The sequence below is a fragment of the Tetrao urogallus genome, assembly GCF_951394365.1.
Source record: "Tetrao urogallus genome assembly, chromosome: 1".
NCBI lineage: Eukaryota > Metazoa > Chordata > Aves > Galliformes > Phasianidae > Tetrao > Tetrao urogallus.
In genome coordinates this window covers 133,868,474-133,891,759 of record NC_136813.1, presented here as the reverse complement: position 1 = coordinate 133,891,759, position 23,286 = coordinate 133,868,474, and the positions used below count along the sequence as shown (strand labels likewise).

At 38.1% G+C, this 23,286-nt stretch overlaps 1 protein-coding gene across 3 annotated transcripts in view; it reads left to right on the top strand.

Moving 5' to 3' along the window:
- The window catches only part of ERC1 (ELKS/RAB6-interacting/CAST family member 1), a gene marked incomplete at both ends in the record, with an annotated part of 276,770 nt that overhangs the window by 33,100 nt on the left and 220,384 nt on the right, over nucleotides 1–23,286 (top strand). For all 3 annotated transcript variants that reach the window (XM_079549731.1, XM_079549730.1, XM_079549732.1), the window contains one exon: nucleotides 21,921–22,337. In XM_079549731.1, coding sequence (XP_079405857.1) covers nucleotides 21,921–22,337 — 417 coding nt within the window. The remainder of the gene's footprint in view (nucleotides 1–21,920; nucleotides 22,338–23,286) is intronic.

The window sequence follows — 23,286 nt, the reverse complement described above, 5'->3', positions numbered from 1 at the left end:
GCTAACCATTTGAGGTTATGATTTTCCTCTCTTCATCTTTTGTGGATTTCTTAATAGCTGTTATCTCAGCAGTCCGGAGTGCAGAAATTCAGGCATTTGAGAACTGATTCTCTACTTCCTGCTGCCTTGTTCCATCAGTATACAGCTGAGCTTCGTATCTGTGTGAAGCCTTTAGCCCATGTGGCTTGAGCCGCAATTTTTGGGCAGTTGTCCTTTGCCTGTTTTCAAAGTAGCCCATTCATCTTTAGCAGGTAGAGCATTGCAGAGGCTACCTTGTAATGGGCTTTAACATTTTATTTATATAGATACTGGCATTTTTGAAAACATATCTTTGATGTTTCCTAGATGGAAGGAATCCAGATTTGACTGTTTCTCCTCGGAGACTGTTCTTCTGGGCTGCTGTTTTAGAATAACAAGAGAGGTGAAAATTCCTAGTTTGAGGACAGACTGTCTCTGTGACCAAGAACTCCCAGATATTATCCTTTGGCAGATCCACAGAGCTGCAACTTCTGGTTATATGTCCGTTAAGCAAGACACTAAGTGAAGCACCTAGAGAACAAAAAAAGCTTTAGCTGTAGTCCTTGAGTTCTCTGATAATCTGTTCAGTGTGCAGGTGATGCATACGGTCACCTGTAATGAAATGACATATAGGCTATCATTTAAAGAGCAGAAATGTTACAAATGCAGGTTATTTGAATCTCTGTGTTAATGCTGACCACCTGTATGTCTTACCTGCTTCTGTAGAGCCCTAATTTTTTAAGAACTTTCTTTTTGAAATATAATGGTAGAATCATACATTTGTTTGAGCTGGAGGGGAACTTTAAAGGTCACTCAGTCCATCGCTCCTACACTGAAGAGGGACACCCACAGTTAGATCGGGCTGCTCAGAGCCCCATCCAGCCTGACCTTGAGTGTCTCCTAAGACATCACGATCAAGGTATCCCCATCGGTTGAGGAGAAATGTGTGGCAGGGAGAAGTGAGGAGATCCTCTATAAAACATGTGCTGGAAATGGAAGAACTGCGCATGCACTTCTGAGGTACTGTTAGGGCTAACAGACTCAGCTTTGAGTGCTTTAGACAGTGCTTCAGAACAGAAAGTTGTTAATAGTGATTAGTCATCTCTTAAAATTTGCATGCAGAACTGCGTTGGCATGAAGCGTAAGTAAGTTCTCAGTAGCAAAAGGCATAACTATTCAGTAAGAGAAATCTGGTATTCATGCAGTTTTCCTGGTGAGGAGCAGCAGGGAACTTAGCTTTTACTTCTTCCCTGAAAAAAAGAAACAGAAACTCGCAACAGAGTCATGTAGAGGGGTTTTTAACTCATTGTTTCTCTACTTATCGACACATTGCTGGAGGTTCACATGAGATTATGATGTTGTCTTTTTTTTTTCCCAGCAGTTTTCTCTGATTTCTAAATAGACGGAAGCATATGACCTGACTGTCTCTGTTCTTACTGACTGATAGCTGCTAGTCTCTATACTTATAAGCAGAGTTAATGAAATCTCCCTTGCAAAAATGGCAGGGATTAAAACAAGGCCAAGGAGATTTCTTCAGGAAACCTTGTACACCAACCAGTATTGAGGAAATCTGGTAGGATACCAGTGGTTTTTGTTTGTTTGTTTGTTTGTTTTCTTTCTCCCTGCTCCTCCTCCCCCCAGCAAAGTCAAGCTCCTGGACAAGAGAGAGAAATTTGTTGGAAATGCAGTTTTCACTTTTTCTGGAACAGCAGAGAAACTTCTTTCAGTACTTCCTGTAAGAAAATGCTCCCATTACTAAAGGAGCTTTATCTCTTATTTCTAGAGTTGATTTTGTTATTGATATCAAGTTATTCTCAACATTTGGCTTTTTCTCTACTTTTTTGTTCTTTTGAGTTACAGCTTGCCTTGCCACTGAGGAGTACACGGACAAATGAATTTATATTACAAATGCTTCTAAAAGATACACTAAGGCTGAAGCATACGTGTGAAACACTTTCTTTGGGCAATTCAGGAAATGAGGATATTGGAAAACCTTTTCTTGTTTAACACACTACTTCGAAAATCTCACATGTCTGTCAAAAGCATCCTTAAAATTTTATAGATTTTTAAATTTCAGTTTCTTAAATACATAATCATTCTTTGCAAATGCAATTTATAGAAAACAGCTTTATTTTGAAGGTATTTATATGCTCTTGAGAAAGGAAAAACTTTCTTCATGAATTTTAGCATTGCCTTCTGAACACCACTGTGAGGTGTACTGATGGATTCAGTGGATCAATGCTTCAGCTTTGGTTTCATTACTCGTCAGCTATCTATTGATTTTCCGTAACGTAAAATAGTAACCATCTGCTGGTTGCAAGGAACTTCTGGAAATCAAGGTTTTTGTGTTACTCTTTCTAAAGAAGTAAGTAGAATTTTTCTGTCAGACTAACATTGGGTAATTATATCTTTCTCCTCCTAAAATCACCTATCAGGAGTACTTTTTCATTAAGACGTTCCAGTGCAGTTGTTTATTTTAATGCCTTATTGTTCATGTTGTTTTTCCTGTTCTGAAAATGCATTCAGTACGGACAGATCAACAGAAAGTTGAATCTTGAAACTTCTCATTTAAAATCTTAAATGCAGCCGAATAAGACAAATGATTATCTTTTGAACTTGGTCTCTAATATGGACTTTAGGGAAGAAAAATTCCATAATGGTCCTATCTTTTTAAAGATTTGAATCACATTTAATTTTAGAATGTAGCCGGAGCTTCTGTTTGGGTTGAATAAATGCAGGTGCTTGTCTGTAAAAGAGGCAAGAAGTATGGCACCATCTTTATTACATGGCTGTGGGTGTTGGATGTGTTAAACTGGGAGTAAGCGAGGCTACTGAAGGACTGGTGCACACAAACGCCTGCATCACAGGAAATCTTGGCTTGAGTGAAGCACTGGTGAATCATCACCAGTCACAGCACTGGGAAGCACAGGAAGGTTATTGTGTTGTGCCATGGGCTGGTGTCAGCAGTGAGTCACAGGCACTTCTGTTACAAGGCAAATGATGCAAATAGATTTCAAGGGTTAAAATTTTCCTCAAAATAAACTAAAAAATGCCCTGTATGGCTACCTGATGGTCTTCAAGGAAAATGCAGGTATGTTTAGTGTTTAAGTGCCCAAGTGTTACTTAATTTTTATACTATTAATTCACAGGCTTTCTCCCAAGAAATTTCTTTACTTTTCAGAAGAGAACTTTGGAACCTCATATTTATAACAGGCCATTTTTACTTTAAAATAGGTACTAGAGATTTCATTAAGTTGTGCCATTCATATCTATGTTACCTTAGTGAAATTTTCTCATTTGTTTAGGCTATAATGAGATGCTCTGATCATCTGTGTAACAACACCTTCACCTTTCTGGGGGGAGAGGGAAGGGTGAAGGGATGCCTGGAAAGGCTAGGTGATCTCCCCAGTACAAAAAAGACAAGGATCTCTTGGAAAGAGTCCAGCGGAGGGCCACGAAGATGGTGAAGGGCCTGGAGCATCTCTCCTATGAAGAAAGGCTGAGTGAACTGGGTCTGTTCAGCCTTGAGAAAAGAAGACTGAGAGGGGACCTGATCCAGGTCTATAAATATCTGAGGTGTGGGGGGCAGAGTGGTGAGGCCGGACTCTTTTCAGTGGTGAGTGGAGACAGGACAAGGGGAAACGGACGGAAACTGCAGCACAGGAAGTTCCGCACAAATGTGCGCAAGAACTTCTTTACAGTGAGGTGACGGAGCACTGGAACAGGCTGCCCAGGGAGGTGGTGGAGTCTCCTTCTCTGGAGATGTTCAAGACCTGCCTGGATGCCGACCTGTGCGACCTGGTGTAGGGAACCTGCTTTGGCAGGGGGGTTGGACTCGATGATCTCTGGAGGTCTCTTCCAACCCCTACAATTCTGTGATTACCCCAGCACTGCTAGTAGAGAAATAAAACATCTTTTAATATCAGCTGAGACAGCTGAGAGAGGAGCAGAGTTTTGGACTCAAAATTCCTCTTTTATGGGAGGAGAAGGGTCAGAAGCAACAACTTTCAAGTCAAGAACAAATTGAGAAACTTTTCTCTGAGTCATGTTTCTCAGTTTCAGTAGAAAAAAAAATTCTGGGTGGTGGTTGTAGATGAATTCCATCATATCCTCTCCTAATTACGGTAATGAGTTCCTGTGAATTGAAGGGAGAAGGGGTAGTGTGGGATAGTGATGAGGCAGCTGCGGGCATGGCATGGAAAGAATGAAACGTGCGGTAAAACACTGGTAAATTGTAAAAATCGTCTAGATAAAATGTTTTTGTGTTTTTTTTGTTTGTTTGTTTTTTTGTACCTAGTCAAAATTTTCTGTTTATTTTATGTAATTTCAAAGATTTAATACCAAAGCAGCAAAACCTTAAAAAGACCTCATGCTGAAAGCTGGTTTTGGTTCATCAGCTGGTGGAGTTATTACCTCTGTATACAAATCTTGTCTCATACCTCTAGATGGTGAAAACTGTAATGTTTTAGTGAAAGCCTTTCCTCATTCATTATTTATTGCTCCCCATCCTTTTTCACTTTAACACTTCAATTTGCTGTTTATATTGTGATTGTGTTTAATGGCTGGGTTGCATTGCTCTCGTTGTTACACAAGCACATACATCAAAGTGACACTCAGTGCCTGAAGGACTGATGATCTAGGTTGGAGAAAAGGAAAGCAATGGTGGTGAAGTGATAGAACCACAATTTCTGGCAAATACAGATGTAATTGCATCATTTGTTTAGCTGTTTTCCAGAGAGGCTTAGCTTTTGTTTATTTATTTAATATGTTGACTAAAGAAAGGTTACATTTCTATGGTGTTATTCCTCCCATGTATTCCCTTCTCCTGACCACAGCTGCTATGGTTTGAGGTGATTAATCATTCTTCACTAATTCAAGTAGGGAGTTTTTTAAAATAGCACTTTTTTTTTCCCACCTATTCTGCATAATATAAAATGTAAAGCCACTTAGTAACTGCTTCAGTTTTTTCAGCTGCTATCACTTAAATTAGTCACTATCTTCAGGTTAATTTGATGCGATTGTTTTGTTTTTTTTAATGATCACAGTGGATTTGTCAAGAAGAGCTCTTCTGCCCTTTAACTGTAAAAACTGAACAAATAATGAGGTTTTATTTTTAAAGCTGTTATCACGGTACCATTTACATTTACTGAACATTGTGTATCAAGGTTTCTAATGAGGTTTTTATCAGAAAACAAAATTGGAATAAAAAATAAACGAATTACTAAGCATGACCAAAAAAAGGCTAGAAGCAGGTGGAGATGCTGGAGTATGATGATTTGCTGCCTTCCATTTACTGGAATTGTGTGCTTTCTGCATTTCTGAGAATCAGTTTCTGGGATCTTAAACCTAGAGCCCAGGTACAGGGTTTGTTGAGCACTGCCTCAAACAATGTTTTGTCCTGCTAGTGGGGAAGCTGATGTGAGTACTGTGCTTTGCAAAGGAGTTTCCATCCCACTTTACAGGGCCTACCTGTACAAAATAGCTTGGCTGTGATCAGAAGGATTCTAAATCTGCATTGATTAGCTTTTAGCCTCACTAAAATGCTTCAGATGTTAACTGTTCTGTGTGCAAGTTACCCAGTCAGGCAATATTCTAAAAAGTTTTGCTTGAGAATGCAAATGTAAACAGCAATTAGTCCGTGGCAGAGCAAGATGGCAAATGGCTATCTACTTTCAGTAGCAAAGGGCATATAGAAAACAAAAGTTTGTTTTCTCGTATCTTGATCCCCAAAACAGTGTGTCTGTACACAGAAGTTTCTAAAAAGAGCAAGCCGAAATAATATGAAAGCTAGTTTTCCTCTAACACGGAATCCAAATGGCCCTGAAAGCTTAGATGTGCTTGCCTGGTTGTGCTCGTTACTTAGAAATAGCTATTGAAGCACAGATGTATAATTTTCAGCTGCATTAATGGAAATCTGAGTTTTATTCTGTAGATGAGGGTGTTAGGGGATCTGATTAGGAGGGAGAAATGTGTATGAATGGTCAGGAATTCAGGATACTTCCCTTCCATCCTGAGTTTGTGGATTGTTTTCTGACAATCTCCATGCAAGGGTGTGTCCAAGCAGTGTTACCTGTGGGTCTGTTGTAATGACAAACAAAACATGTTGCTGGTAGATGGGATCTAAAAGAAGTGCAAGCAATTTGAAAATCAGATTTGTGGAGTGGCTTCATAGGAATATGTTCAGAGTTTCTATCTTGATTAAGATGTAAAAGTCTTCTGTCCACAAAACTTATCTTGGCATCTGTTTTGTCTGTGTAAGAGAAGAAAAGGAATTAAGTCAGCAAAGGCCAAGAGAAAGTGAAAGGGGAAGAAAATGGCATTATTATTCAGAGAAAGGTCAGTGAGTTACTCTGAAGCACGCCTTAAACTTTAAATAAATATCACCACTGTTCCTTCAATCTTGCAGTGAGATAGATTGGAAAGAGGGAATCCATTCCTTAATTCTTCCTAAGTCCCAGGACGTGCTCAACAGATGAGAACGCCTTGCTACGTCTCCATGAAGTTAAATACATAACACTAGACAAGTGAGTTTTACAAATTCTCAATTGTCCGAGCCCTTCCCAGTCTTCTTCACAGCTCTGCATTAACAGACTGTTGTAAAACATGTAGCTCTAAGATCAGTATCTTTGTTCAGATGCCTGCGCCCTGCCTGAAGTCTTGCTTGAGTTGGTGGATTGACACCTCGAGCTCACAGCAGGGAATTCCATTTTCCTGCCTGACTTTACAGTTGTTCATAGAGATGTAGCAACAGATTCAGATGCTTTTCTGAATCATTTCTAAATTCAGAGCATTTGGTTACAGGATGATTTGCATAAATGTATTTGAACCAGACCCAGATGACTGTTTATGTACAGCATTTCTATTCATTTTATCTCTATTTTTGCAGATCTTGAGTAATTATGTATTCCGAGTCTGGTATAGAAAGAAGCAAGGGAATGCAGTCATTTCTCTGTGTGAAGCCTAATAGCATGGCAATGTACTGCTTGAATGGCCATTCAGAAATGATTTACAAGCACATAGTTCTTCAAAAATTTCTTAAGAGACTGTATTCCTCTAGTGAAAGAGTTACTCTAAATTATATTTTCAACACATTCTACACCGATTGTCCATTTCTGTCTATGGAAAATGCAAGACTGTTCTCAGAGTTAGTTTTGTATTTTATACGGTGAACTTTGATCTCCTTTTTGTTCTTCTGTCCATTCCCTTGATTCTTAGAGTGGTATGCAAGTTTAGACAAGACAGTATTAAAGCATTTCACTGACAAAAGTCATTCTAGCTGCCGGTCCTACTGCAGATGTTTTAGTTTGTCTTGTTCACATTCTAAACAGATGCATTTTTGATGCTTCCTGAGAACTCAACTTACTGCACCTGACAGTTTGAGTGCTGTCTGATGGCGTGCTGCTGCCAGAGCGAATTGCCTCCTGCTTTGAAAATTCTCAGACATAACAGAACAATGTCCACCAGGAAGAACCACTCTTCTGAATGGAAAAGCTTTTCTATTTGGGTGTTTTCATTACAGATGAAAACATCCAATAAAGATTCTTGTGATGAAAATCCTTGACTGTGCTTCCATAACAGCATATGATCCTAGCATGTATCACTATCAGAGTACATCTTGTACAAGTTTGAATGCCTTCCTTTCTGGTAGGTTATGCTACATCTCCTAATTTCTGGAGCTATTCAGGCTCCTCTTCATGCTTTCCAGACAGTTATTGCTTGAACTCATTCAAGGGGATACTGCATTGCCTCTTAAAGGTCACAGAAAGCTCTTTTCGAACTTGCTGCAATGTGCTGTGTTCTGCTTTGCCCTCCAAGGTGCTGCTGTCATTTCAGCAGGAGGGTAGGTGCCAGAACATTGAGATCAGTGGTTTTTTATATGTTCTTTCACAGGGACAGTGATTGCTACAACCATATCCTAAATTTATCCTGAAATTCCAGTAACACATTTGATCTGCCTGTCTTCCCAAAACTGCACTCAGCAACTGAGGCTTGATATGCCCAGAATAAATGTTTTCAAGTCTCTTCCTTTGGGTGTGCAGCCAATATTTCATGGCAGAGATCAGAGAAGATAATGTGTATAGTATCAGAAAGCCTCAGGATGGAAAAAGGCTCGATTGAGTCTTGCTGATTGTTACTTTTATTGTAATTTTATTACAAATAATGGGTTTCTGTTTTCTTTCTCCATGCATTTTGAAGAAAATGAGAAAAGTTATGAAGATGGAAAGGATATATACCTCCAATTTGGCAAGAGGTTGACTTTATTGTGACAGCATCAAGCCCTAATCTTTCAAGATACATTTAAAGTGATTGCTACCATTGTGGCTTATTGTTGTGAATTGATAACTCTCAAAAAAGCCCATATATTCTTCCTGTTTCCAGAAGGGAGAGTGATGGGTTCTTCTTCTATTTATTTATGTATTTATTTACATACAGTGTGCAAATTAAAGTCTTCTGCATTGGCAGATGATGTACCTGACTAGTGTTCTTGTTCCAGCTATCATTTTGGGCCATGGGAATTTTGGGCCAATTGAGCTTGTAATTATTTCTTATTGTGCTTAAAATAGGCAATACACACTCAAATGACTTTTTGGGGAACTTGTTTTCTTTTCCCTGAAGAACTGATGGGATGGCATATGTGAGGAGATGCAACGTTTACAGTTACACAGAGGATGGGAAGCAGTCAGAGAGGCGTATTTGAGAGACTGTGAGGAGATAAAGCGTGAATGGGAGTTTTATCATGACACAGCCAAATTGGTTCCATCTTCTGAAACAGTGGGGTGGTGCGCTGGGCATACAGGATTTCACCATTCTGTGTTTAGCTCCTTCAGCTAACTATTTCCTTGCAACGCTACTATCTAATTAACGCAATAAAAAATATAAGCAGGAGATGTCCTGATTTCTATTGTCCATCCCCTATGCTTTTCTTCCTCCCTACTTGCTGTTTCAGCTCCTGGCCATGAAATGAATGCCAGGACTGCCCCCACAGAGAGACATGCTCAGGGCCTCATCAGCTGTGGGGCAGCAGTTCTTCTGTGCCATTTGTTCTGAGCTGTCTTGGTTAAATGCTGGGTGAAGTCTCCTCTGGCAAGAGCTTTCCACATTTCCGTATTTTTAACACAGCACGAGCTGTGTGCTGTTTGTGAGATCAAAACATATTCTCTTATTTGACAAGATCAAGTCCTTTGTGCAGTCACCTCACATTTATGACCATACCTAATCGTTTGCTGCTTTTCTTGGTCAAGAAAACTTCCTTTAAAAAAAACAAAAAACCAAAAAAAAGCTCAGAATTTCAGTGTGTTCAGAATTTTGGTGAGCCTCTGTCTAGGTTTTATGATTATTCTGGCAAGGTGAGTAAATGTTGCTTTTCTTCAGCTGGGCAGCTGGATGCAACATTTACAGTTACATATAGGATAGGATGGCTCTTGATATCTCCTCAGGTCAACAGCTCAGTTTCTGCAGAGCAATAGTTTTTATTAAACTAGTATAGTTTCTAAACTCATTCTTCGTGTCATCTAGAGAGAGTATTTCCTAAAACACCACAAATGCCACAAGTCTGAAAAAAATACTGCTGTGATCGCTAGTCTGTAGTCATGAGCATCGGATAGCTCATGAGATCTTCCTGTGCTGCTTACAGCTGTTGGATGTCACTATGCTATGTTTCAGACTGACAGGAAGAATGAAGTATTATTGTGTCTGCTTGCCGCAGCTCTCTTACAATGTATTGCTGTATGGGGGGCAAATAGAAGCTGAAAAGCTTATTGTTTGATATTTAAATTAATTTTTTGAAATATTATCAATTTATGTCTAACAACCTACCTTGGGATTGTTACATCAGTCCCAGGAATCATGAGGTTGAAATATTCTAAGAGCTTTAAAGATCAGGGCTGCTGTGTATTTTATACCACTGCTTGAGAAGAATAGGGTTTATGCATACAGATTAAGTTATTCAAAATATTTTGGTTTTATATTTGTGGGACTCGTGCACAATTGTATTGATACTTACCCTATAAATCCTCCAAATCACCTAGCATAAAAGGTTTTAAAACTGGGAGGTTATGCACATAAAGCTGTCAACAGCTTTTCTGTGCCTTGATTTTTCATATATTTCTCTTTCATTATCAATCATTGATATTTTTCCTTTTTAAAGCATAGTGTTGATGTGTGCTCATATCTTGGAAAATGCTGCCACGAGATCAGAGGTTCTGTGGCAGAGTACCTTTTATCTTGCATTGATTCCTTACATCAGCTAATGGAAAGATAAATTTGCTGACCTCCTTAATAGAGTTGGCTAATAAGAATATGTTTTTGCAGAAGAGCTCCTGGTCTATTAACAAAATGAGTCATATTTCATATGGAAGCTATCGATTTGAAAATATTATCCACTTCTACATATGTAAATGTTAATGGTCTCATTTCCTCAAATACTACAATTATTTCTAACTTATTTCATAAGATGAGAGGTTCACAAAATCCATATTCGACACTTAATTCGACACCTATTCCATACATACAAGGTTTAGCAGGAATCTATGCTATGGATCAAGTAGAGTTCTAGTGTGCTTTGTACCCATGCAAAACAGCATAAGATAGAGTTTTACAGGGTCTCTTCAGCTGGCCTGAGTCTGGACCAGTCAGATGTTTGTGTGTTGGTGGGTCTTTTTGTTTTCTTTTGTTTTTCGACAAACACTTCTTACATTATGATCCATTTTATCAACACAGTTTGTGACAAAGGAAGCTGGTGCTCGCCAGATAAAGGAGACAGAACTTATAATTATCTTATTACAGTGAGGAGGTTCCTGGGGATTCTTATCAATGCCTTTAAATACCTGAAAGGGAGGATGTAAAGAGAGCCAGGCTCTTTTCAGTGATGCCAAAACAAGAGGCAGTGGGCACAAACTGCAACACAGAAGGCTGTCCGACCATCAGGAGGCACTCTGTGCTGTGTGCTGTTCTGGCACAGGCTGCTGAGTTTGTGGAGGTTCCTCAGAGATCTTCAGAAAGCACCTACTGTGGTCCTGAGCCCCCTGCTCTGGGTATCTCTGCTTGAGCAGGGGTTGAAGCAGATGCAGTCAGAGGGCCCTGCCCACCTCAACCATCCCATGATTCTGTAATATATATTAAACTGCAAATACACAAGGGCTTTGTTTCTTCATCAGCATAGGAGGAAATAATCAAAGCTCATATTTGTATATAAATAAAAGATGATATTTAAATAGTGTAGTACTAACCCAATTTTGTTAGTCTCTTAGGAAGTTATATGAGGTTAAAATCAGTACAGAAAATATTAATGTTGCTCATTTGTAGAACATGTTCTTTTTTTTTTTTTTTTTTTTTCTTAAGGACAGTTAATTCATAAGACTTTTTGTTCAAATAATCGAACATACATTTTTAAATTCAAGTGATTTGATTTTTTTCTCCTGCGCAAACACTGGCATACCATCAAGGTAGCTTCTTGGTACAACTGGTTTCTTTTTCCAGTCTTTGTCTAGTGAAAATCATTGCAGGAGTGGAACTAGTTTTATTTATTTTTATTACTGCTTTGTCATAGAAATATTGTCTCAGATTTAAGAAATCCTTCAGCTGCAGATGCTAAAAGAAATACGTTTACCCTCTTAGATTCTTCCTTAGGTATTCTGTTTTGGCGGTTTTGGAGGTACAGGACAAGATGAGATTGATGGGGTTTTACATCCTTTTGTTTTACATCACTTGGTATGATGAGAGGTTATTTTTCTTGTTCATCACAGACTGTTTTTGGCCCTGAAAAAGCATTTCCTGGGCCCAGACTGTGAGAGAAGGCAGTAAAAAATCCGGATGCACTAATTTTAGCAGCCTTGATGGTTTGTTTGTCTTACTCTCTGTTGATCCTTTTTTATAGCAAAACTACAACTACAAGCCAAAATGGATAGCTAATGGTTCTCTCTTTACCTTCCTTAGTCATTTGCTTTAGATGCCTTAACCCTAGCAATCAGAACAAGTACAAGTAAATGTATCCTAGGCAGGGATTTTCTCTACATGAATCCTAGGCAGGGATTTTCTCTACATGACATATTTAACAACATATTTCTTGACTGACATATTTAGTAGGTGTCTCTCCTATGTTTGCCAGAGTACTTTACCTACTAAGCTTCCTGGCTTGTTTGTGCTGTTGTTCACAGCTTGTTCACTCTTTTTTTCTTCCTTTCCCTTCCCTGACACAGAAGAATGAAGGAAATCACAAGCCAGGATGGGATGAGCTCTCTTTTCCTTTTGTAGGACTAGGAATTAAGACTATTATCATTGTAATCTCCTGAGGTTCTGGGCAGTGTTAAACAGATGGCAGAAATAAATGTTTGAGACAACTTATCTAGGAATTGTTTTTCTCAGGCCTGTATTATTAGCCATGCAGTTGTTTTCCCCTAGTCTTTGAATCTAATTTATCTTGGTGTTACATGGCAAGAAATGGAGTTTGTGATTATGTGGAGAACTGTTATTGAAGACTTCCTAGATCAAAATGTCTTTAAAAACATTCTTGTGAAATGTGAAAAACAGATCAGTGCTAATTTATGTTTTTCAGTGCTTTTTTTTTGTTAACTACGTGTTAGTAAGGCATGTGCAGGAAGGGACAGGGATAGAACTTAAGACCTAGTTCTCTTGTAAGAACGTATATTCTTGGCTTCTATAGTCATCTTCTATATTAAAAGCACATGAAAAAGCACACAGTTATTGAGCTTCTTCCCCTCTCTCATGCCCAAGAATGTAGGCTTCTGAAGCTAAACTTGGGCAGTCTCGTCAATCAAGGACTTGGTAGTGGGAATTATATTTATTTAAATAAAATTATTATTTTATTACTATAAAATATTATATATTTTATAGTGTATTATATACAATCTGACAGATTGTAATTCTCTCTATAAATATCTGACTTCTAGTCCCATGCAGTCAAGAACTGAATGCATTTTCAGAACCTAGAAAATTTTAGCTAGTATGATATTAACAGTAGTCAGAAAAATAATCTCTTTCTTGGAATGATCCTTGCAGCAGCATAAATCTGCTTTGCAGATATCTCTTGATCACAGGATTTACACTGTGGCTATGTAGAACGTATTGACATACCTAGAAAAAATATGAATGGAAATTCTGCTGATGTCTACACCTTGCATTTAAGTGATCTTTTTACTTATTCTCCATCTAATAAGATTCTGTGAAAAGATTTGCATCGTGATTTATTTTTAGGTATAGATCAAGAACCTTGTAGCATGGCTTATCAAAATCTCCATCATCTAGTAGTTGTACCATGTTGTTAATGAACATGCTTTTGGAGGGATAGGTATCTTTACTGGTGCTTTTGTCGTATTTTAGAAATGCCATTTTCTGAAGCTGAAGAAGGTGAATTTTGGTTACATCTGTCATTGCAACCAGGCACATTCGTGTTTCTGCCATGACAAATCATTGCTATTTTTATTTATTATTAATTACTCTTTTTCAATGTATTTAGTTCCTACAGAGCAATCATTATCTACAGAGGTCAGAGTCTGTAGTCTTGACTAAAAAGTTTCTTAAAGCATGTAAGAAAATAAAATTTGCTTACGTGGATGTCCTTCAATTCCTAGCTGTAATTCCAACTTTGATGGCTTCGGAATAACTTCATATACTCAAATTCCAAACGCAGGACAATAATTTGTATTTCTACCCAATGAGTTGTAACTGTTTGTCCACTTCCAAGGCACAGGTTTCTATTCTCATTATCAGTCCCTCTTCAAGTATTGCTAGAACATTTGCTTTCCTCTTCAGTGACTCTGTGAAACTCATGAAATGGAGGGAAATCTGTTTCTGTTAGTGGTCACACATCCTCCTACAGGTTCTTTTTGAGCTGTGTTTACCTAGTGCATTTCAAGTTAACACTGAGGTGCATTTACAGAAGGTGTATGTCATAAGCATCCTTCTGTACCCAAAGAAAGCAGGAAAAAAAGCCAAGCCAGCATAAACAGTTAACTGATGCTTCTCTTCTTGCCATCTGTGGCTATGAGCTCTCAGTGAAGCCTGCTATTCTCCATTTAATAATTTATTGTTAAGAGCTCTCATTATGGCTTGCTACTGGGATTTTTTTTACCTACCTTAGTGCTGTCCACGGTGTGGTTCATTTGCAGATTTCACAAAGACTGGCCCACTTTTGTCTTCAGACAGAGGAGTAGGCAGTGCTCCCCATGCAGACTATCAAGATGTACTCTTCTTCCTTTAACTTTCGTCCAGTTATTTGACAGTGTAGACATTGGCCTCTGGGAAATATAATCTACAGATTTGTCTGAAGAAATGAAGAATGAATTCTCATCTGTTCCCAGCCACAGCTCTCTATCTTTTTTACTGTAATATATTCCATGACATATTTCTCCTGTTCCTTAAAAGGAAACGCAGGATCTCCTGAGAAATTCTTAAAAAAAAAAAAAAAGAAGTTGTCCAAATACCAAAATGCCTGCTCTCAAAAACGATATGGGGCACTTAATCCAATTTCTGCAGTGCAGAATTAGTGTGCCAACATTCAAAGGGCATAAAATGTAAATGCTAGGAAGATTTGCATGAGAAAAAGCTCTTTGAAGCATGCTGAAATAGTAATGTAGTTATACCTTTGGAAACTTAGGCACACAATAGGTGGAGCTAACTGGTAGGACCTCAGATATTTTTCCTTTGAATTCTATTTCCCTCTGAGCCATTGATAGTATCTACCACAGAGGTCAAATTGATTCATCCCTTAGGATGCCAGAGAACTGTCAGAATTATACTTATTGCCCAAACGCTGATAAACTCTTATTTCAAAAGTTTACTAGGTTTTTCTATGCTTAATCAGAATTTATATTCCTGTCATCCAAGCGTACTCGCAAATGTATTCAAAATAAGCTATGTACCTCAGGTATTCTGTTGTATTAATATAGCATACCTCAGGTATTCTATATGTGTGCTTTACTCCTTGAAAATAAAATTTACTTTCCTTTTTTCTTTGTAGGATATGCTTTTTTACCACAAATGAAAATTTTTCATGTTGGCATTTGACACTGAATATTTGATATACTCTATTGCTTTACCTTGCAACCTTTATTATTTGTGTACCTGTACACTTAGTATGAAGATATTGAATTGCACTTTTGGTTCTTTTGTGGCTACAAATTGAATAACTTGTTTCTGATCTGCTTGCTTTTGGAGTTTAAACTCACTTCTGCTGATGTGTGTGTGTGTTGAGTTTTTTGGTACAGGCAACAGAGAAGGAATTAGGCTGCTACACCCTGGCCCCTTAAACCAAATGAGTCAGTTTGTGTGAGTTTAGCTGAAAAATGTGTTGCTGTCAACTTAAGCTTTTTATCTATGGCACTTTTTTATTATTTTGCCTTTCTGCTGTGTCAGAGGTAATGCAGTGTATGGTTGTCTTTAAAATACAAGTCTGCTTCTTTAACTCTCACAGATTAAATCCTATTACAGTCATAGTTGTATTCTCTATCTAAGCTAAACATTATAAAAATCACCCATTCATTTCCATTCAAATAAGGATTTTTGAAGCCCCGGATCCATCTTACCAGGAATATGTAGTGTTTCTGGAATCAGCAAGTTCTGTTTCATGCCAGCCCTGCTGGACACCTGACATTAGCCCTTTTTTCAGCTTCTTTGCGTGGGCTGCAGCTGAATGTCAGCAGGGACTCCCTCAGACAGCCAGGCCTTTGCTTCTACTGTGCATTCAGCAGAATCTATTTCCCAGAAATGCTGCCAAGACATTAACTCTTTGTGAATGGGAGAGAAGGCTTTCCCATAGTGACCAAACTATTCTAAAATTTGGCATGTGATCGCTTTTGAGCTTAAGGCAGTTCATCCTCTTACAAAAGTCTGAAATGCTTTCATTGTGAAGAACACTAAAGGAATCGTCATAATGCAAAAGTCTGTGATCGTGCTTGCAGATTTGCTGGCAAGAAAAGCACAGTCATGGACTCCCGTAGGTTCTGCCATTTTCTGGTGCTGCACGTTTGAGGGCAGACCTTACTGAATTGTCCTTCAGACATAAAATATATTGTAATCAGTATTTCTGTCATTCTCAGAGTAGTAGAAATGTAGTCATGATCTAAAGGTAAAAGTAATGAAGGTTTTGTAGGTGCTACAAGTGTGTCTATTTCAGACCTTGATGGGTCTTTTTTTATTTTTTTTCCTAGCAGTAAACATAGTTGGCTGAATGAACGAGATTACCTTTAAACTGGCAACATCAAAATCCCGTTTTTTGGTCAATTAACACATTACATCTATCTCTTTGTTTTTCTTTTTTTCCTCCTCCCTGGGTTGCATTCAAACTTGTGACATCACAAACGCAAACCTGTCCTATGTCTTTCCTAGCACTTACTGTCTTCTAATGAAGAACAGCTTGATCACTGAGCAGATTTGCAGAAAACTGCCAAATATGTGCACATCATAAAGCTGTCATTCAGTACAGGATGTCCTGGCTTACAGTTGAAATAGTCAGGAAATTTTCAGTTACTAAGTTTGTCAATCATATTTTTAATGAGAAAAATTATTGAATCTGCCAATTTCAGAAAACCTTTGTTAGGAACAAAATTCTTCCCTCCGTAGTGGAATTTCTAATTAAAAATTAGAAAAGAGTGAGATGAGATCAACCTTTGAGCAGGAAATAGACTTGTTCAGTAGTGCACACTGGAGTATAGGAGATCCTTAGTGGCATCTGGGCTAATTCAAGGACTTTGAGCTGAGACTCAGCTTCCCTTTAAGACATTGGGATGTGGTAGACATTTGTTCAAATACCTAAGCCAGTCACTAGTCAAACCTTTATACAAAGTAGAATCTCTCTCAGCACTTTCTATAGGAATGACTTGTTAGAGATCCACTCAAAACTAGTTTATTGTCTGCTGACTGGAGCCTGGTTTGGGATGCATGAGAACAGCATGTAAGAACTTGAATTGTTATCTTCCAGACTGAAGCTGTTCTAACTAACACTGCACCATGTATGCTTGTGGAACATATCTTTCCTCTCCCTTCCTTTCCGTCACTCCGTATTCTTTTGTTCATTGATGTGAGCGATCTCAGTATTTTCCCAGTGTAAGAAGACAAAAAAAAACAGAAGAAAAAGACAGGGCTCTTACATTTCTTTCTGCTGATCCTTGGCAGGCATCTCTTGAACAAACTGTTTGCTTTTTTGTTGTTTTTTTGTTGTTTTGTTTTGTTTTTTAACCCTAAATATTCAAATAATTTCCTTGGTTAACCTACTTAGAATTTAAATCCAAGAGATTAAGAAAAACTTCACTACAGAAGTGTTCAGTTCCTACGTGCACCGCCTCTGTTGCACAACCCACTGTTCTAACTTTGTCAGTCCTTCTTGAATAGGATGAGTTACTTATCTTGTTAAGATAGCTACGAAGACAGTGTCTGCAGTGTGAATAACCTAAACCAGGCAATTAAAAACAAGCACACAAAAGCTTATTGAAAATATCTTAGCTTGGGAGGTCAAGCTCTGTCTTGCAAAGATGAATATGGAAATCCTTTATTTTAAAAGTATGTCACAATTTAATTATTCTGTTCAAAATCATGCTGGTAGCAATGCTTGCCTCCTTTTGATCTAAAATTTAGGGATAGAATGGGGGTCTTGGCTATAAAATACCAACTAAATTCTCTTTTCTGTCTGGTTGCATTAAAACCCACGTCTCTCACTTGCTTTGGAATGGTAAGATGATGACAAACATTTAAATTAATTGGAAGAATTGCACTTCAGGTCTTTCTGCTCTGGTGAGTGCTACCAATTAGAATATGAAATTGTGCTCTCAGTATTTTCTGTCAGGCCTACTAAATCTTTAAATATTTCATGCAAAATGGAAAAGTTTCAACGTGGAAAGATAAAAAGAGCTGCCTGCAGCAAGGTTCCCAAATTCAACAGAATAGAAAGAAGTGTGTTACAGTGCCCTGAGAGTGCAACAATGCAATTTTTATTGAACCAGATAGGCGGAACTCCTGTGTCATTGGTTGTGTTTATACAGTAGGTTGGAAATTCATCTAACCAATATGCCAAGGTGTGGGAAATGTGAATTTGAAACCTTTAAGGCAGTGAAGGAGACTGAATCATGTTCTGCTGCTTACAGATGTAAATTCTGTGCCACTGGATGAAAGGCAACCCCATTTCCTGTGCTAATTAGCAATCCTTAAGTTGCCCCATGGAGGTAATAGAGGCAGTGTAACACCTTGTAAGAAATTATGCCTGCACCTTGGATGTTTAGGATTTAAATTTCAGGTGATCCTAGAGGTGCGTAGTACTAAGATGAAAGTACGCTAACCAGAAATAGCTTTATTAGTGAGCCATGCTTACAAAAATACCTTTGTAATTTGCAGATGTAGTTATAATTTGTAGTGAGGCTTAAAGACCGACTTTCATTACTGGAAAAAACAGCAAATCCTCAAGGTCTGAAATAAGAGCAGTAAGCTTTCAGGAAAGCATAGATTGAACATAATTGCTTTGACTTTAAATACATAGTCTTTATTACACTATTTTAGACTTTGATCAGTACTTTACTCATCAGAATAGGATGTAACCAAGCTTAATGGTAGTAAAGGCATTTTTACTTGTGTGTTTCTAGATGGGATCATTTCAACAGTATTTTTCAAGTTTGATAGAGGTCTCTGGTAAGGTTCTAGAAATAGGATTAAGTGACTAACGTCATGAAGACTTGGAAAAGATTTTTGCCTTTCTGGAGCATCACTGATTTAAAAGTGAAGCTTGAGAAATGGTTGAGAAGCTAAGACTTGTCTGCTCCTTCAGAGGGAAAAGGATGTTTTGTTTGAAAGGTTTTGGGAGAAAGAACCAGAATATCTGAAAAACTAGTTTATTTATGATGTCAACTAATAAAGAACATTGTTCCATTATTCTGAAAAACATTAAAAAAAAAAAAAAAAGTTGGAAAGCGGAGAAAAGAACTCATTTTGCATACCTCTTTCATGTTGGAAAGGAGTGGGTGTCAGAAGCACAGAATAATTTTCTGTGGCTTATTTTCCCACCACCTTACACATAATGAAGTTTCTTCTCAGCTGAGCAGCTCAGAGAGCAGCAGTAGGAATTTGCAGTGTCAATGCTAACCCCTCCTGTCTCCCTACTCCTTAATTTTTCCTTGAAAACTGCATTCAAGGCCATTGCCTACCAGTTATGTTGGGTGTTCTTTAACTCTCTTTTCATTGCTTAAGACTGATGGATCACATAAGGGCTGTTTGTCACTGTTGCTAAATTTTATTTCACATCCCATTTCTGAATAATAGAGCAGGCTGCTTTTGTTTTTGTTTTTTGATCCAGGTGTTCTAATGGGGGCTTCCCCAGCTTTGGGGGGCATAACTTTGTGGGTCTATGAGACATGACATTTGCCTGTGTAAGCTGAATTGAGATTTCACAGCAGATCAGCTGATTGCAATTCTAATGCAGGAATTTTGTTGTGGTGATTTAGTCCACTGATGTTTATAAATAACCAAGTTTGATTCTGAGACAGCACTGAGTAGAGGAAGTCATTTCATTTGGTAGATGATGTGGTTGCTCAGAAGCTCTTTTCCCTCTTGTAAGAAAGGAAATGCTGAAGAGGCAGGATGTGGAGAGGCAGGTGGAAGCATGTAGGAACTTGTTTGTTAGCTGCAGAGCAACACGCAGCTGGGCTCTGGATAAGCTGGGCTTTTCAGAGCTCTGTTTGCAAATGGAATTAACTTGTGTGGAATTGTTCAGTTCTGGTGAGGTTATCGATTTTTAAGTTCAAGGAAATTTAAGGATGTTTTCTCACTGCTGATGTTGTAGTCCTACTGACTATTGGTGCTGTATAGTACAGATAAGACAAACTTATTATGAGCACGGTACATTTTCTCTCACAGCTTGATCAATGTACGTTAATTGAACAGATTGTAGTAGCTCTGATTGCCTACCTGCATGCTGGCATGTTTGCAGTGGTGCCTCAGTTTTTAAGCTTGAAGGTCTCCTGACATTCTTACTCGGACTGCGTTTTGGAGAAGTGACAAGAAATGAAATTGGAAATCTTTATTAAAACAAAACAAAACAAAAATAGATAAAAAGGTTTTCCGAATTCAGATTGATTCCATTGAGATGTTTCTTCTCTTCTTTTCGATTACTGATACCAATCTGAAAATAAATCTTAGCACCCGCCAATATATAAACTAAATGCATATTTAAGAAGAGTAAAAGAAGAGTAATCAATTATTCTCTAGCATAATAAACTTGTGCTTAGTTATCACACATTCTATAACCTATTGTTTTAATTTAATAATAGCATGACTATCTGCCAAGTATTGTGCTACTGAAGAAAAGATAATTGCAGCACCTTCAATCATTTGTGAAGCTACGCTTTTAAGTTGATTTCATTTTATGGTGATAACATAAAAAATTATTCCTCTTTCATCTCCACCAGCTCCTTGGCTACATTACATATTCCCAACCCTACTTTGTGCCAGTTGGTGTAGTCACATTATCAACTGGATCAGAAAGCTGGCTGAAGAGACTTTGTTTTGGTGGAGCCCGTATTCAGCTAGATGAAGTTTTGATCCAGTTCCGAGTGCCAGCCACTTAAGAGAGCTGACCTGTTCGTTTAATAGCACTGTGGACATAGATGAGCTGATTGTGAAGCGGCATTTTAAGTTTTGAAAACTCTTCTTAGGCCAGCTGGAGAACTTGATTTTTCGTAAAGAAAATAAGATTTGACTGCCTTTATGCGTCTTTCCACATAACAAAGCTAAGTGTTAAATATTTCTAAAACAGTTTAAAGCTAGGTATGTTTACTGCAAATGATATTTTCTGCTTTGTTTTCATAGTATCACAATGTGTCTTCTGCATTGTTTGATAACAGTTGGTAATACTAATACTTCACTCCTCAGGAATACTGGAAGTAACTATTGCCGATGTCGGATTTTTGTAATGTAAATGTAGACCCTAGAGATCAGTCCGTCTGACTTGTTCACTTTCAAACAAGATTCTAAGCATGTCTGCCACATGAGAAGAAATGTGTAAAGACATATCACTCAGTGGTTATCTCATCTGTGGTAATTCTTTGATCTTTGCTCAGTGTCTTAGTACTTGTCTCTTACTGACTTCTGTCAAAACTTCTGTCTTACAGAGAAGAATACAAACATTTACGTAAATATAAAGTAGGGACTTTTTCCCATGCAAGCTGTACTTCTCCTGTTTTATCCCAGTAAATTATACTACTGTATGCACAGTCAGTGAGATAGAATTTCTTGTCTTGCACAACCACAAATGACTGCTGATCATTTGATTGACTGCATGTTGCTCTTTGTAAGGCAACAGTTAGTTCTCTACTAAGGTCCTCATGCATATAATTGTGTGCATCACAGTCAGCATATATCCATTTCTCTGTAGTTGTATTTCTTTTTGACATGATCTAATCTCATCTGTAAGTCAACTGGGGGAGGTCTGTGCTAGGTGTAGTTTTGGTACTAAAGACCTTCATGGCTGATTACATGTTATTAGCTGGTACATATAGTTTTATAGTCCCTTTGCTTTGCTGAGACAGTAATTCTCATCCAGATCTTATGCAGAATTCTTCTGTAAGATAGACAAATACTTGGGGGGATGGGGGGAGGGGGAAACCTATCAATTTTTGCCTACTGATATTTTCCCTTTTGAAAAGGTGATTTACTTAGGTTGGTAGAAGTGGGAGAGTCACTTGAGTGAGAATTTCCATTGTTAAACAACTTCTACCATATGGAAAAGAAGGGACTTGAATTTTCTATGGAAAACCGTTAAAATTCTGCTTTGAAAAAACAACGTTGACTTGCCAACACTACAGTTTTCTCTTTGTTGGTATTTGAGGAAGACTGAAGTGGCCTATATTGTTCTCCTTATTTCTCAGTGGAGAGAATCCTCTGATTTTATTTCTTTATTCTTCTAGCATATGCAGATGACTATCCAGGCTCTTCAAGATGAACTTCGGATCCAGCGGGACCTGAACCAACTGTTCCAGCAGGACAGCAGCTCTAGAACCAGTGAGCCCTTTGTGGCAGAGCTGACAGAGGAAAACTTTCAGCGGCTTCACACAGAGCATGAGCGCCAGGCCAAGGAACTCTTCCTCCTACGTAAAACCTTAGAAGAGATGGAACTGCGCATTGAGACACAGAAACAGACCTTAAATGCACGCGATGAATCCATCAAAAAGCTGCTGGAGATGCTGCAGAGTAAAGGTCTGTCAGCAAAAGCCACTGAGGAAGATCATGAACGAACAAGGCGGTTGGCTGAGGCAGAGATGCATGTACACCACTTGGAGAGCCTTCTCGAACAGAAGGAAAAAGAAAACAACATGCTGAGAGAGGTATGTGACCGAGCTGTGGGTTCAACTCTTATCTTAATGCCTAGTTCTCCATCTCCTCTCCATTTCATATTTTCAAGGAAAGAGTTTTCCATCCTTCTACAAGCCGTGTTTTACGTTGCAGATTTAACAGAATTTGTCCCTTTCTTAAAATTTCTTTGTTTTTCTTGCATGTGGTTTTTGGTGTGTTGTATGTTATGTCCCACTTTCCCCATCACCACAGTGTTATACTTTGGAGATGAACTGTTACATGGTCTGTAAAATGTATTCCTCCATTCTGTTCTGGTTTGAGAGAAGGTGAGAAAGTAGCTACCTGTATTTAATAGAGAGCTGAGAGAAATCTTTGCAGGAGTAATAGATGATTTCTCTGCGGTTTCCATGGAAACAGTCATCTTGCTGAGAAGGGTATTTGATAAAACTATTAGCTGCCCTGGATGCACAGCCAAAAAAAAAGAAAAAAAAAAGATTACTTAAAGGGACACCGCTGCAAATATTGCAAACCTTTTCCCCACCCCTCTGAAAACAGAAAAGACATTATATCTGTATATCTGTTTCATAGCATAAGAGTATGATGGCAGGCATTCTACACAACTAACTATCCAAAATTAATTACAACAAACTTTAGGCAACAGATAGTATGAGTATCTTGCAAAAATAAAGGAAAATAAATGAGTTGTGCTGTGGACAGTGTCCTTAAATTCCTTGACATTAAGTGCATTTTCCAATTCTAGTCAACTAGCCTTCTAAAGTATTCCAATATTAACTTCTAAATAACTAGTAATTCAGTGTGTGTTGTGTATGTATTCACTAATGATAAGATTTTCTGTAAAGGTTATTTAATATCTATCTCTGGATTGAATGTGTGAATTGATAACTATATGTGTATGCCTAACGTTTGTGTGAATCTAATGGCTTATTTGTGCATTATGTGTCTATTATGTGATTCAACGTG